The following is a 14,712-nucleotide window of genomic DNA, read 5'->3' on the forward strand; positions in this document are numbered from 1 at the left end:
GATTATGGATGTCTTAGCATGTCTCATTTACTGGAATATTTATCAGTATTGAGACCACTAAGTCATAAGATGTACATGTTTCTTCCTTTATTGAACCATCAGACTATATTGGTCTAATTTTCAGGGCACTTGTATGGATCTATAATTGTATTTGTAAACATTCTGAGATTTTTTTTTAGGAATTATTTTCATGTGGCCTACAAGAGAATGTAATGAAGTAATCCTATGCAGAACAACTTCAGAATGGTTTTTTTTTTTTGATATTGGGAATTGAACCTAGGACATGTCATATGCAGATATGCTAAGAATAAACACTGGCACGCTGGGCACTGGTGGCTCACACCTGTAATCCTAGCTACTCAGGAGGGTGAGATCTGAGGATCATGGTTCAAAGCCAGCAGGGGCAGGAACGTTTGTGAGACTCTTATCTCCAATAAACCACCAGAAAAATGGAAGTGGCATGGTGGCTTAAGTGATAGAGCAGTAGCCTTGAGCTGAAGAACTCAGGGACAGTGCCCAGGTCCAGAGTTCAAGCCCCATGACCTCCAAAAAAAACAAACGAAAAAGCTCCCACAAAAACAAAAACAAAAATCCCACGACCATTAGGCTATACCTCCAGCCCTGAACATAACTTATTTCATTTTATTATTATTTCTTAAATCTGTCAAAGAAGATATGAAAAATTCAACATTGACTGTGTATTCTGGGAGGTGGAAAGATTGTCTAAGGTGTAACTACTGGAACTCTGAAGGAATTTTCTCTCTAAATAAATAAGCAGCTGAAACTACTAGGAAAGGCATGCTAAACCAATGTTCACAGCCAGTATATTACAGATTCAACTTCATTTCAATTACATCTTTATTTCATCTTTATATAAAAAATATAGATCCAAATGATAGGAACAGACAACTAACTATATAGATAGATGAAAAAAATTCAAACAGTAAAAGTTGTCAGATAGTTTATAAAGCGTGGATTATATTTACTATTTCCTACATAAGCAGTTATCCTGTCTATGCTAAATGGTTTATTGGGTATAGTTTGAATATTTACTCATAAAGAATGCCAATTCATTTATTAAATATAAGAAATGCTTGCCCATAGGCTTTACTTTTCTAGGTGCTGGAAATAAAATGAAAACAAAGTCAAGCAGTAACTATTTGTTAAAGATAAAATAGATAATAAATAGGTATACATGTAAAGAAACAGATATTTTCAATGATTTTTATTAAACTCCCCAAACTACAACATATAGTCACATAACAATGAATTAGCTATTCTAAATATAAAAGTATTTTGAAGAGAACATTTTCATTTGGAACCAGAAATTAACACATCTCTATTCTATTTTTCTTTCCTGGATGATTCTGAGTTGGAGGAGCACACTGGATCATTTCAGGTATCTTCAGCAAAAGGAAAATGCATATCCAGTAGAAATTGGTAAATGCATATTCAATAATCTCTATAATTGTAATCATACTGGCTCCACAAAATAGACCAAGCTGACCACCAAGATCTGCTGGGATGGGAAGCAATACAGCAATTAAGCCATTGTTTAATCATTAAAAAGAAAATTAAACATTACTAGCAGTTAAATTATTTAAAGCTAACAAGATAGTCACAACTGAAGATATATGTTGATATATTTATTGATACCGGGGATTGAACTCAGGGCATTTTATCATTACTTAAAAATTTAATGTAACATGAATGCAAACTAGTAATACCTGCCAAAAAAAATCCATACAAGTCATCTCAAAAGAGAGACACAGTAAATATACAGTCTCTGAAAATCTAACCCAATTTCCAGAATATACAGAGTCTAGATAAATCCCTAACAGAGCCTACATAGTTTAAAGTTCATTCTCATGTGTAACATGAACGGTAGAAATGAAACATTGGTAAGACATTACTGGATGATGTCATTTTCCAGAAATTTAATCTTCAGGCAGTCTGGACAGCAAATGTTTAAACTTCCTTTTTTTTTTGTCAGTAGTGGGGGTTGAACTCTGGGTCTGAGCTCAGTCTGCGAGCTCTTCAGGTCAAAGCTAGCTCCACACTTGGGCCACAGTGCTACTTCTGGTTTTCTAGTGGTTAATTGGAGATAAGAGTCTCACAGACTGTCCTGCCCAGGCTGGCTTCAAATTGCCATCCTCAAATGTCAGCCTCCTGAGTAGCTAGGATTGCAGGTGTGAGCCACCAGTGCCCAGCTAACCTTCTTTAATCAATATATCTAATGGTGAAAGGAGACATTTTTTTGTTTTGACATATTTTTGTTTGTTTTCTTTCCTTTTGTTTGTTTGTATTTGGGAGGGTAAGGGAGGTCACATACAAAGGGGAAAAGGATCAACAAATACAGCAGTGATACCAGACACTATGTAAAAAATGAACTGTGTATCTTATGGGTGGGGATGGAAGGGAAAGACTGGGAAAGAGTGATGGAAAAGAAGACATGGTCCAATCAGGAACTGATAATACCTGATTCAACCATACAAAAACAATAAAAATATGTAATGTTCCATTTAACCGAAATATATTACATGTAACTGCCTTTTAAAAATGTTTAAAAGTCTGTATTTGTCATAACTGCATTCCTATTGTGTTAAAGTGTATTTAACATAAAATTTACCATTTTCTATCATTTTCAAGTTGTGCAGTTCTGTGGCATCAAGTGCATTCACCATTTTCCCCACCTATCACCATCCTTTCTCTCTATTTTGCTTTTCCTGCCAAAAAAAACTTTAGAACAATCATTTCTCATTCTCTCCTTCCACCAGAGACTGGATATCTCCCCTTTGGTCTTGGTAAATCTGGCTACTAAAGATCTTCCTTCTCAAACATATTGCATTACTAACCTGATTCTCAGCACCTAACTCATCTTAGATCATGCTAGCTTTGCTAAGTGTGGTAATGAAATATAGCTTCTCCAGTGTAAAGGAGAATTGTGATGCTTTCTTCCTGTCTCAGTCTCTTCTTCATCTTGAATTGACTGATATCTTTTAATGCTGATAAACATTCATGTGATCAGCATAGCATCTTCTACTAAACAATAAAACCCAGGAAATAAACAATTGAGTTGATTGTGAATTTGATGATAAAGGGAAGGAACAGGCACTGGTTGTAAAATAACCACCTAATTTTATTTGCTTTAGTTCTATTTGTTTGCCCCATCCTGAGGTGACACTCTGTGCAGTTATGAGGTGGTCATACCTCACTGAAATAATCACCTGTGACTATTGTAGAATGTAAAATGTGAGTGTGAGTATGAGAGAAGAACCATCAGCCATATTGTTAATGCCCAATACGGGGCTGAGTTACATGGGAATAGAAGTGTTAAATGTAAATAACCCTCCATGAGATGACAAGAACTACTGATTTTTTTCTCCCATTGATAAATTAAGCCTTGAAAAGGAAAGGAAAATAAGCTAATAGAAAATGAAGAGAACTGAGAAACAAGTAAATAACACTTACCAAGTAACTCAGGCACACTCACTGCTTTTTGTTGTTGGGTTATCTTATAGTTGAGGTCACTATAGTTTATTTCAATGTTCACAAGATTCTCCCTGGTGATAGAAACACAGTTAACTTAACTCAAAATGATCAGCATGGTTTTTAATTCCCACCTGAAAAAGGTAATATTTATTTTAAAATCAGATGCTGCCTAATGTTCAGTTAGGCCTATCATGTATACTCAATGTTAATCTTAATATGTACTATTTGGAAAACACTCATGGCATGTTAATATTTAAAAAAAAAGAATTATCCTGGACCTAACAATTTTCCTTCCTCTTTTTTGAATAGAAGCATTAAATGTCTACTGAACAGACTTAAGTATTCACAAACTTTAAGTTATATGTTTAATTCTAATTCAAATCCTGGTTCTTTTTGTTGTTACTTATGTGACCTTGGAGAAATCAGTTTGTTTACATCTTGGTTGACAACTTGGTTAAAATCCTAGTGGCCAAGATTTTAGAGTTGAATTCCCCATTGTTACAAGGACAAATTACACAATGTATATGCAGACCTGGCTCACAACCTGGCTTATGCTAAGTGTTCAATAAATGGAATTTAACTTTAGTCCTTAATACTTGAGCAAGTGCTCTTTTATTAATATTTTCTAGAAATATTTACATGAGATCAGAGTAATGAAACAATGTTGTTTTGTTTTGTTTTTCCCCTCATTGGGGCAACAGAGCTTTTTGCTAGCAGGAGGCTTTTTCACTCAAAGCTGGTGCTCTACTACTTTTGCCACATCTCCACTTTTGGCTTTTAGGTGGTTAACTGGAGATGAGTCTTAATGACTTTTCTGTCTGGGCTGTCTTTGAAGCTTGATCCTCATATCTCAACCTCTTGAGTAGCTAGGATCACAGGTGTGAGCCACTATTGTCCTTATGAACCACTGTTTTGAAATTAGTTTGTTATATGGCCTTGAAGACTCTTGCTCTATCTCCTCTACCTTGAACTTAGCTTCTACCTTCAACTCCAATAGTATCTTCAGTTGTTTCTTGATATTTCAACTTGTATGTCTTGCAAATGAATAAATTCCCAGTGAAATTCTTGATATTTCTTCCATTTACAATGTAAATCATGGCACTCCCTGTGTTCAATAGGAAATTCTATTTTTCATACCTTCAGTATATATTAGAGTGTGACTACCTTTGCCTGAGCTTCATAATATTTCCTGGAGATTTTTACAATATCATTCTAATGGATCTTTGTGCTTCCAATCTTAAATCATCCCATCTCAAATATACATATTTTCTGCCCCCCACATAGTAACCATAATGTACTTGGATAACTTGCTGAATCACAGCATGAGCGCTCAGTTCCAAGCTCACAGATACTACAAGGTATTTAGTCAAACTCTTGCATGCACTTCTGACAATCACCACTGTGAGTCCTTGCTCACTGTCCTCTTCAAGAAGCTCTTTCCTATCATAGAAAACAAGCTTGACAAAGAGCTTCTGTACCTTCTCCAGACTACTTTCCACCTACCTTTGCTGTCACAGGATCCCAATGACATATGACACAAGTACCTGTATTAACTGTCAGTTGATACTTCAGTGGAATAGACACAAGGAGGCAGAGTTCTGTGTCTCATACACAGATGAATCCCCAGATACTAGAATATTCCATGAATCTTAACACATCACAGGTGTTCATTATATATTTGCAAAACATCATAACAAATTAAAGATAAAACCAATAAATGAGTGGGTAAATATTAACTTGCCTACTCTATAAATGGAAGAGTAAACCAACCAGCACATGAATTTTAAATGACAATAATTATTGTCATTATGGTTGGATTCTATTTGCAAGCCTTCCTGGAATGATACAATGTTCTTTGACATATCTAAGGAACAGGACTGTAAATCTCTTTCCTGTTGTTTACAGTTTGTTAAAAATCAATATTCCTAAATAAATTTAATTCAAAGTGTATCATTAATATGTGTACTTAATGTTCATTGGTTTAACCCTGAGTAACAGGAAAATGTATTATGTTTAAACAGATAATGGAGAGTCATGGAAATGTTTATAATTTATAAAATAATTACTAAAAGAAATTATAATAAAGTTGTCTCGGAAGTTCAGAAATCTTAGTAATAATTTAATCTCCTCCTCTTCCATTATGGTCCTAATTTACATGTATATTGATAGTATTGTTTAGTTTCTCAGATACAACATTCATGGTCATTCCCAAGCATTATCCACATGTGTTTTGAGGAGACAAGAAATTCCTCTTTTAAAATAATACTATGATGTTTGTGCAGTGTCTCTCACACAGGTAATTTGTCCAGTCCTTTGGGTCTAACTGAATCTTTATGTTATAGTGACCCAGAAATATTTCACTAATGTCTTAGATTACATGCTTGTCTTAAGAAAGATACAATTATAAAATAGAATGTGGATTCTCATAAGGGAAAAGGGATTAGAGAAAATGAACATGTATCATGTTCCAAAACACTAAGAAAATGTTTTTCCGTGGGCTTGAACCCAAAGGCTGCATTATTCATTGAAAAACTATTTTTATAAACCAATTTTATATATAATTTAATAAACTACTTTAGACATTTTTATTATAAATTTGTTAAGGTAGAACAGTTTTGAAAATTCACTTTTGTTTTTATTTTTTTTTCCTTTCATGCAATTGTTTCTAACATATTTATAAGATGATTTCTATGTTGCTTTGTATGTCCCTCCCCCACGTTATAACCCCTACTTTCACTATATTTGATGTTGGTATAATTTGTGGAGGGGAAGGGAAAAAACAAATCGTTTAGGGATAAAGGTGGACCCATTGCAACAATGAGATGTACAAGTCGTTATGGCGAAAAACGAACTTTACAACTTTAGTCGGGAGGGGTAGGGAGGATCGGGTGATGAGAGGAGGGGGAGTATGGAAAAGGATAGGAAGGGGAAACAAAGAGGAGGCTACAATGCTTGATTAGAAATGTACTCATTACCTTGCCCATGTAATTGTAACTCCTCTGTATGGTATTCTCACAATAAAAATAAATAAATAAAAATTCACTTATACAACTAATGAAATCTGCCTAAATGCCACTACAATCGATACTTACATTCATGTCTATGATGCTTGGCTCAATTAATCTAAGATTCTCCTCATCTGCCTTACAGGTTCTGCAGCTGCCATGTGTGGCAGAATGTCTATGTTTTGGGGTTGGTTTCTTCCCCAGAAATAAACATACACAATTGTGAGTAAATTCAAAGTTGCTTCTTTTCTCACCTATTGCCAGTTAGATTTATTTCTGCTTCCTCAACACACTGCGTTTGCCTTTTCTAGTTCACTATTCCTTCCTTTCTGCTCCCAGTGCACAAATAAGTCCATAATTCCACACGGATTTCTTTTTTGTTATTGTTGTTTTTGGTCGGTTGTGGGGCTTGAACTCTGGGCCAGCTCCATGTCCCTGAGCTCTTCAGTTTAAGGCAAGCGGTCTACCACTTGAGCCACAGCACCACTTCCGGTTTTCTGATATTTTGTGGGATTTAAGAGTCTCACGGACTTTCATGTCTGGGCTGGCTTTGCACTGAAATCCTCAGCTCTCATCCTCCTGAGTTGCTAGGATGACACCAGCCCCTGGCTCTGCACAGATTTCTAGTGAGCTCTGTTTGGGGTCTGTGAAGCCCCTGGGGCCACTGTGCTTGATCAGCAACTTGCCTTGGTTCTCTTGCTAAGTATCCTGAAAAGACCCCCCAGGCATCAGTTATGATGAAATACATAGGAAGCTATTTATAATGATCTGGGTTTTAGAAAAAGAAATGGTGCCGTCTGGGATTGTGTCCAGTAAAGAGAGGAATTTTTTTCTAATCCCCCAATGCGTCTGTAGTCTCATGTCTATATCCTGTGCAATTAAATACTCTAGAGACCTCTCAAAGCGAAGTCAAAGTGCTTTTCTAAGTCATATTTGAAAGTTATAGGCATAATATTACATGCAAATTAGGTTCCTTGTTAAAATGGAATACAAAAATACCCTCACTAAAGGCAGCAGTATCAACTGAGATATAATTACTAGTTTCTTAGTCTCTGGCTTTTCATTAAGGGTTTAATTAAAAGCACTTTTAGCTGAGTATGTGAAATCATACCCCAGGAGTCCATCTTGATAAAAACACTTCCACCTCACCCAGACTTTTAAAGATTATTTTATTGTCTCTGAATTTACATGGGAAGAAATTTTTATTAAAATAAATCCCAGAAATAAACACCTGAATGAAAACAAACCTTCAGTCTGGTACTGGATATGCAAAGATAAATCATCTTAAAAATAATTAATGTATTTATTTTAATAGATGTAAGTCTAAATTATCAACAGATGATATTTGATTCCCTTCTAGGTTAGGTCTTATACCTAAAAATGTAAATAAAAACAAGTTATTTGTTGTTTGCTTCTTCATGAGTTCAAGTCCTTGTACTGGCCAAAGAAAAAAAATACCTACAAGAATTTTCTATGCAGTTTGATTCATGGTTTCTTAGGGGCATGATGCTGTAGCAGAAACAGCACTAATCTAGTCCTCATTTAAAGGCTGGCTGAAATAGAGGGAGAATCCTAGGTCTTTGCATAAAGACCAAGATCTGAAACTAATTCCCTTTTGTGCCATTGAAGAAGGCCTTGATGGAGCAGTTATTAACAATAGTGTGTATTAAAATTAGTATTAATGCATTTTGAAAAATACTTTAAATACTGTGTCGGTGTTTTGCCATCTACTCTGTTGCAAAATAAAAACAATAACTTTTATTTATTCTTTTCCCCTCCACACACACCAACATCATATATAGTGAAAGCAGGGGTTATACCATGGGGGAGGGACATACAAAGCAACAAAGACATAATCTTATAAATATGTTAGAAACAATCGCATGAAAGATCTCTCTCTCTCTCTCTCTCTCTCTCTGTCAGTCGTGGGGCTTGAGCTCTAGGCCTGGGAGCTGTCCCTGAGCAATTCAGCTCAAGGCTCATGCTCTACCACTTGAGAAAAACAATAATTTTATCCTACCTCCTTACATCATTATTAGAAAACACAAATAACATGATATACAAGTACAGAATGTTCATATTTGAAATATTATTTGATTTCAATCTGTACAAATATTACCCCCATCTGGGACAGTGGAGGTATAAGCAAATGAGTCCAGTATCATTTCATTTTTCAGACATTTGATTTGAAGGGGAAGAAAGACCTGACCTCTCACCGTACATCTCAGTGCTCTCATTGTTATTTCAGTGACACATACATTGCCATCCTTGATTAGTCAGCATTTCATTTCCTAAGACTTAAAACATTCAATAAAGACAAATTCATGTTAATTATGTGATTACCCAATATATTCTTGGCTTTGATTCAACTTCTTGGAAAGAAATCTCAAACCATTTTGACTTGGAAAAGTAGAATAAGAAATAGTAGCAGGATATTCTGTTTCTTCACAGGACACAGGGCAACTAGAATTATATGTTCCCATTGTGCACAATCCTTTTAGTTCAATGTAGTCTGAAATGAAAACAAGGAGAGAATATGCAGGTATTATCTCACAGTGAGGACAGTTTGTTAAAGGTTGTGATTTCACTCATTTTCAGTTTTAAAGTAGCTCACAAACTCCATCACCATTTTTTTTAAAAACAAATGTGTTTATATGTTTATGCTTAAGAATGCAGATAGCCAGGAAGATAGAACAGAAACCACAGGAATTGTTATCCTTTAATTTATTGAGTAACTGGATTCAGATCTTTAATAGAAATGAGAAACTCTCCAGAAAGACCCTGTGTGAGGTTCTTAGGAGAGGCCACAAAGGTTGAACAGCTATGTGCACCCAATCATATAAAATGGTATTTATCGAAATGAACTCCAAGAAATGGGAAGAAGAGGATTTATGTTATTTTGCTCCTTGTTTCTTTGCTTTTTTCATGTCCTTTGTTTTTGATTTCTGTATATTTTGTCTTGTATGTAAATTTATCTGTTTGGGGGAGGGCAAGGGAGAGCAAAGTACAAACAAATGCAGCAGTGATACTCACTAGACACATTGTTGAAAATGAACTATACACTTGTGGTGGAGAAGGGCCAAGAAGGAAAAACTGGGAGAAAACGAGGGAAGAGGTAAAACTGTTCAAAAAGAAGACATGACTTATGTAACTATAACCCATCTCTATATCACCTTTACAACAACAAAAAAAAACTAAGAAGTTATGCCTTCCAGGTGCCAGTGGCTCATGACTATAATACTAAATACTCAGGAGGCTTAAATCTGAGGACCAGGGTTTATAGCCTGCTCAGCCAGGAAAGTTGGTGAGACTTTTACTTCCCATTAATCACCTAAAAGCTGAAAGTGGAGCTGTGGCTCAAATGGTAGAGTACCACCCTTGAGCAAAAGTGCTCAGGAACAGGGCCTGACCCTGAGTTCAAGCCCCAGGACCCCTACCAACTAAATAAACTAGAAGCAGATGTATCCAATTATACACAAGTTTCATGCTTAATCCCAGCATTTAGGAGGAGAATGAAGGAGGATATTGCATTAAGATTATCCTGGCTGTGCACGAGTGGCTTAAGCCTGGAAATCCTAGCTACTCAGGAGGCTGAGATTTGAGGATTATGGTTCAAAGCCAGCCAGAGCAGGAAAGTCTGTGAGACTTTTATCTCCAATAAACCACCAGAAAACCGGAAGTGGTGCTGTGACTCAAGTGGTAGAGCACTCGGCTTGAGCTGAAGGGCTGAGGGACAGCGCCCAAGCCCAGACTTCAAGCCCCATGACAGACCAAAAAGAAAAAAAGAAAGATAAAAAGATTATCCTGGATTACAGAGTAAGATCTTATCTTAAAAATAAAGGAAAAAGACAAGAAAAAAAAAGGAAAAAAAAGGCATTCGGGCTGAGAAGGTGGCTCAGTGGTAGAGCGCTTGCCTTGCATGCATGAGGCCCTGGGTTCAATTCCTCAGCACCACATAAGCAAAAAGCCGAAAGTGGTCCTGTGACTCAAGTCGTAGAGCGATAGCCTTGAGGTTAAGAGCTGAGGGACAGCACCCAGGCTTAGAGTTCAGGCCCACGACCGGACCCCCACCCCAAAAAAAATAGGCATTCATCATTATGATTCCAATTGTTTAAAATTTTACATGTATAAAATAACTGCATAATAAAGTGAACAGATGAAAGGAGGGTTCTCACATGGCTCACTTTACATGACTTTCTCTTGTATCTGTGATTTGACTTATCCATGACAAACATGTTTATTTATATACACAAAGAAGGTTATTTTTATTATTATAAAGAGCAAAATTCTAAGTAGCATGCTAATTCAAAAAAAAAAACAACTTGAACTCTCCTGATGTTACTCTGTCAGTGTGCATTTTTAACTAGAGCAAGTCTGGAAATCTGAAGGATTTTAGTTTGTTTTTGTTTTACTATGTTTATTTAAGTTATTATTAAGAAATTCCCTCTTGCAGTTTATTTTGTTTCATTTCTGCATTATTCATGATATGATTTAATGTTGATAGGTAAGTTTAGTGCAAGTCTTGAATACAAAATAAGTAAATGAAGGCACTTACCAATGATAGGAGAAACACAGCTGTAGTATTTTTGTAGGTCACATTCTGCTCCATTTCCTTAAAAACAGTAAGTTTAATATATGCTTTTTTTTCATGTGTTTTTGGTGCTAGGGAATGAACCCCGGACATCATGAACCAGGGTACCCCTTACCTCAGAGCTGCTTTCAAGCCCAAGACTGCACATAAACAGCTCAATGACAAACATTTCATCTGTCCAAACATCCCTCCATCCATCTATCCAGACACTTATTCTTTTGTAAAATAAGTAGGGTAACATATTAAGATCTAATGAAACTACCTAGAATGAATAAGGTATTTTTTTAATTTCTTTCAATTTTGCCTCTACAATTCTAAAATCCTTAAGTGGAACTAAAAGTTTTCAAATGTTGGTAGCCTTTTAGTTTTAAAGCTCACAGTTATCATCTTATTTGACTCATCTGGCAACCTTCTGATGCGGAAATTATCATTTAACAAATGAGGAAACTAAGCCTCAGGAAGCTGCTTGTCCAAAGCTAAACAGTCAGCCTTCGCATGCTCTGAATATCTTAAATCCTAATCTGTCCATGCATATGATTATCTCTAGCTATCTCTCTCTCTCTCTATTTATCATCTATCTTTCTTTCTATCAATTTATATATCTATCTATGTACCCAACTATCTACTTAGCCACCTAATCTACACACACATACACACACACACACACCCCACACACACACAATGGCTGGATGCCTCTCGAGATAGAATGAAGGCAAATAAGCACCAATATTTATTAATACTGAGACAAACAATAAAATGAACATCCATTCAAGTGGAGTTTAACCCCAGGACTGATTCTAATAACTTAGTCTTTGAATCTCATCTGAATTTATTGCTATACCCATGGGGTCTCTGATGTCAACTACAGTGTTTAGTCAATAATCTGGCAAATAAGAAAAGGAGATTATCCTCTTAGAATTTGTGGACAATTTGTGGAATGCTTGCCTAAATACACTAATGTGCTCTTTATATGGAAACTGCAAAAATTGAAAGGCAGAAAAAAGACCTGCATTTAATGTTAATAGAAAATTCCACTTTTTAAAACCATGCTTTCCTTTCTTCTAAAACATAATGAAACTTTGGAATTGACCCACAATCTGAATAGCCAATTTGGAAGAATGCTTTTTCTTTTTTTTTTCTTTTATTTGTGATGAATGCTTTTTCAAGTTATTATTGGAGTTACTTTAGCTAATTAACTTTAAATCTTTATTTCTTCATCTGTAAGTGAAATTAAAGGGATATGTGAGGATCTAGCCAAAACAATAATAATTTTTGTGGTTTATTCAGTATCTTGCTTAATTTTCAGTCTATATTAATAATTTTGCACTTTATAAAAAAACAATTAAGTTCTTTGTTGTTGTTTTAATTTGTTTGGGTGGTTTTGTGATAGGCTCTTTTCATGTAGCCTGGGTTGGCTTGAAAGTCATTATGTAACTTGAGATCTTTCTGTCTTAATGAGGATTACAAGAAAGCATCACAATTCCCAGTGCATGCATATGTGTGTGTGTGTGTGTGTGTGTGTGTGTGTGTGTGTGTGTGTGTGTGTGATTTGAGGAGATCAATCCCCAGGCAGTCAGCATGCTAGAAAGTAAACATTACACTACATGACTCAATTTATGGTTCTTTCCAATATAAATGTGAAGGGCAAATCTGAGTCAGAGCAGGCATTTGTATGGGTCAGTAGTTTATCTGAAAAGTAGCTCTTCAGGAACATGGTATTGGTTAAGAGAAGAGATAGTATGAATGAATCTTTGAGGTTTCTCCAATGGAAGAGAGAAGAAAGGGTTTGCCATTTGTGTGGAAAGGGAAAGGGAGAATAATGGCAAACTGGTTTTCCCTTAGTGTGGTTTACATTTTTAATAGATATGTTATGGAAAGGGGGATTAAGGAACTATGGATAGATTCTTTGCCTGACACTTTTTAAACCACTTCTAAACTCATTTAATCCTTGTAATAGCCCTAGAAGTTAGCATAAATATCTTCTCACTGGGCAGAAATAAAGACAAAGGTTCATCCACTTGTGTGAGATCACCCAGATCAATCATTGTGATAAGATCCCACTCTAACCCACTCTGCTTTATCACTTCCTTCATCGCTGGCCTTAAGAGAACCCCTGGCTATGGAAATGTCTCAAACTTCAGGCAGAGGAGACTTGAAAATTATCCTGTAGTCACAATGTACGGAATGCCCCCAAAGTGAAATCTTCAATGTCCATATGACTTAATGCATATGACCTGATTTTTCTTTCAAATTAAGAACACCTTTATGTGCAGTTTCAAGTACCAGAGAGCAGCTAGTTGCAACCTTTGAAATAAGAATCTAGGATTTACCTTTAGAACACAATTGTCTTTTATAGAAATTTCTGCAGGACTTTATGACTTCAAATGTATCAGTAGAGTTACATTTGGAGAATGAATCAAATTTTCAGCATGGAATTTCATAAGAAGAGAAAAGAGTTGGATGGTGTATTGTTTTCCCATGTTTCAAAATAAGAACTGGTAATTGAGTATGGAAATTGTCCATCTTTGTTTACCTGGAAGCAGAAAAGGCAAACATCCACATTGCTTTTTTATGTGCTGGGCTTTGCATTCCTTCAAACAACCATAAGTACTGTAGCTGTGAAAATTCTGCAGCTTGATATCAGGATTGCACTCTCCCCAGGGGTATTCTTGGTGGACTGTCTGAAGACAAAACAAACACCTGCTTCAAAATATTTGTCTAAGTCAATCCAGCCATTTTTTTTCATCAAAGAGGTTCAGACATTGTTTTATTTTCACTTGGAGCTCTTCAATTTTTAAATTTGACTCTATAGGCCTATTTTGCTACACTATTCATTTGAAACCCCCTAAGGTAAATATTAGGGTGGTATTTTTTACATTTATCTCAAATGATAGCTAATAACGTCCTGTAGACTAATAATTCTAAAAAATTAACTCATAGAATAACAGGAATGAGGCCCAAGTCTGCCAAGCAAAAGAAGAACCCTAAGTCCGAACCTCAGTAGACCAACTAGTTAAGTAACTAAGTAAACATGTGTAAAAATTAACTTATATAAAATCGTTTTAGTATATGTTGTGTTCGCATAGTCACCAGCCAACTCACAAAGAAGAAGCAAGAATTCCCTTAAATAAGGGAATACAGTGTTCCAGGTTGCAACGTAAATGTTTTCTTCATATTAACTAGGGAAGTTAAATAGTAAATTCTTTCCTCATACTAACTAGGAAAGGAATATTCCCACCCCCAGTTGTCCAGGGAAAGGACACAAATTCAGCAAGTTAATAAAGATAATTTCTGAGCCAGTAGGTAAAAAAGCCAGACTTGCTCGATTGTTGCTTGGCACTCTTACCACTCTAATTTTCCCCTTCCCAGATAACCCCTGGAGACAAAACATCATGTTCAGCAACTTCTGAATTTCTCATGCAAGTTACTTTGGGTTGCATAGCTCCCCAGCTTGTACTCAGGTTGTATATATGAATTTAACCACTTCTTTTTGCTTTCAAACTTTTTTGAACTTGCATACATTTGTAATAAGAAAGGATCTCATTGTGTGATTTCCAAAAATCACATAATATGCTTTGAACAAACGGTAATTCATACTTTATTTAGCAAGCATGTGCCTTCTGA

The 14,712-nt window shown here is 35.7% G+C and overlaps 1 protein-coding gene across 1 annotated transcript in view; it reads right to left on the reverse strand.

Moving 5' to 3' along the window:
- Positions 1 to 1,243: 1,243 nt before the first annotated feature.
- Positions 1,244 to 14,712, reverse strand: part of Asic5 (acid sensing (proton gated) ion channel family member 5) — a 28,620-nt gene continuing 15,151 nt past the window's right edge. Inside the window, 5 exon segments of the mRNA XM_013029833.1 lie at positions 1,244 to 1,519; positions 3,472 to 3,563; positions 8,841 to 9,009; positions 11,053 to 11,109; positions 13,622 to 13,769. Of these exon segments, the coding sequence (XP_012885287.1) occupies positions 1,329 to 1,519; positions 3,472 to 3,563; positions 8,841 to 9,009; positions 11,053 to 11,109; positions 13,622 to 13,769 (657 nt within the window). The 3' untranslated portion in view covers positions 1,244 to 1,328.

Source organism: Dipodomys ordii, unplaced genomic scaffold (assembly GCF_000151885.1).
Source record: "Dipodomys ordii isolate 6190 unplaced genomic scaffold, Dord_2.0 Scaffold123, whole genome shotgun sequence".
Taxonomy (NCBI): Eukaryota; Metazoa; Chordata; class Mammalia; order Rodentia; family Heteromyidae; genus Dipodomys; species Dipodomys ordii.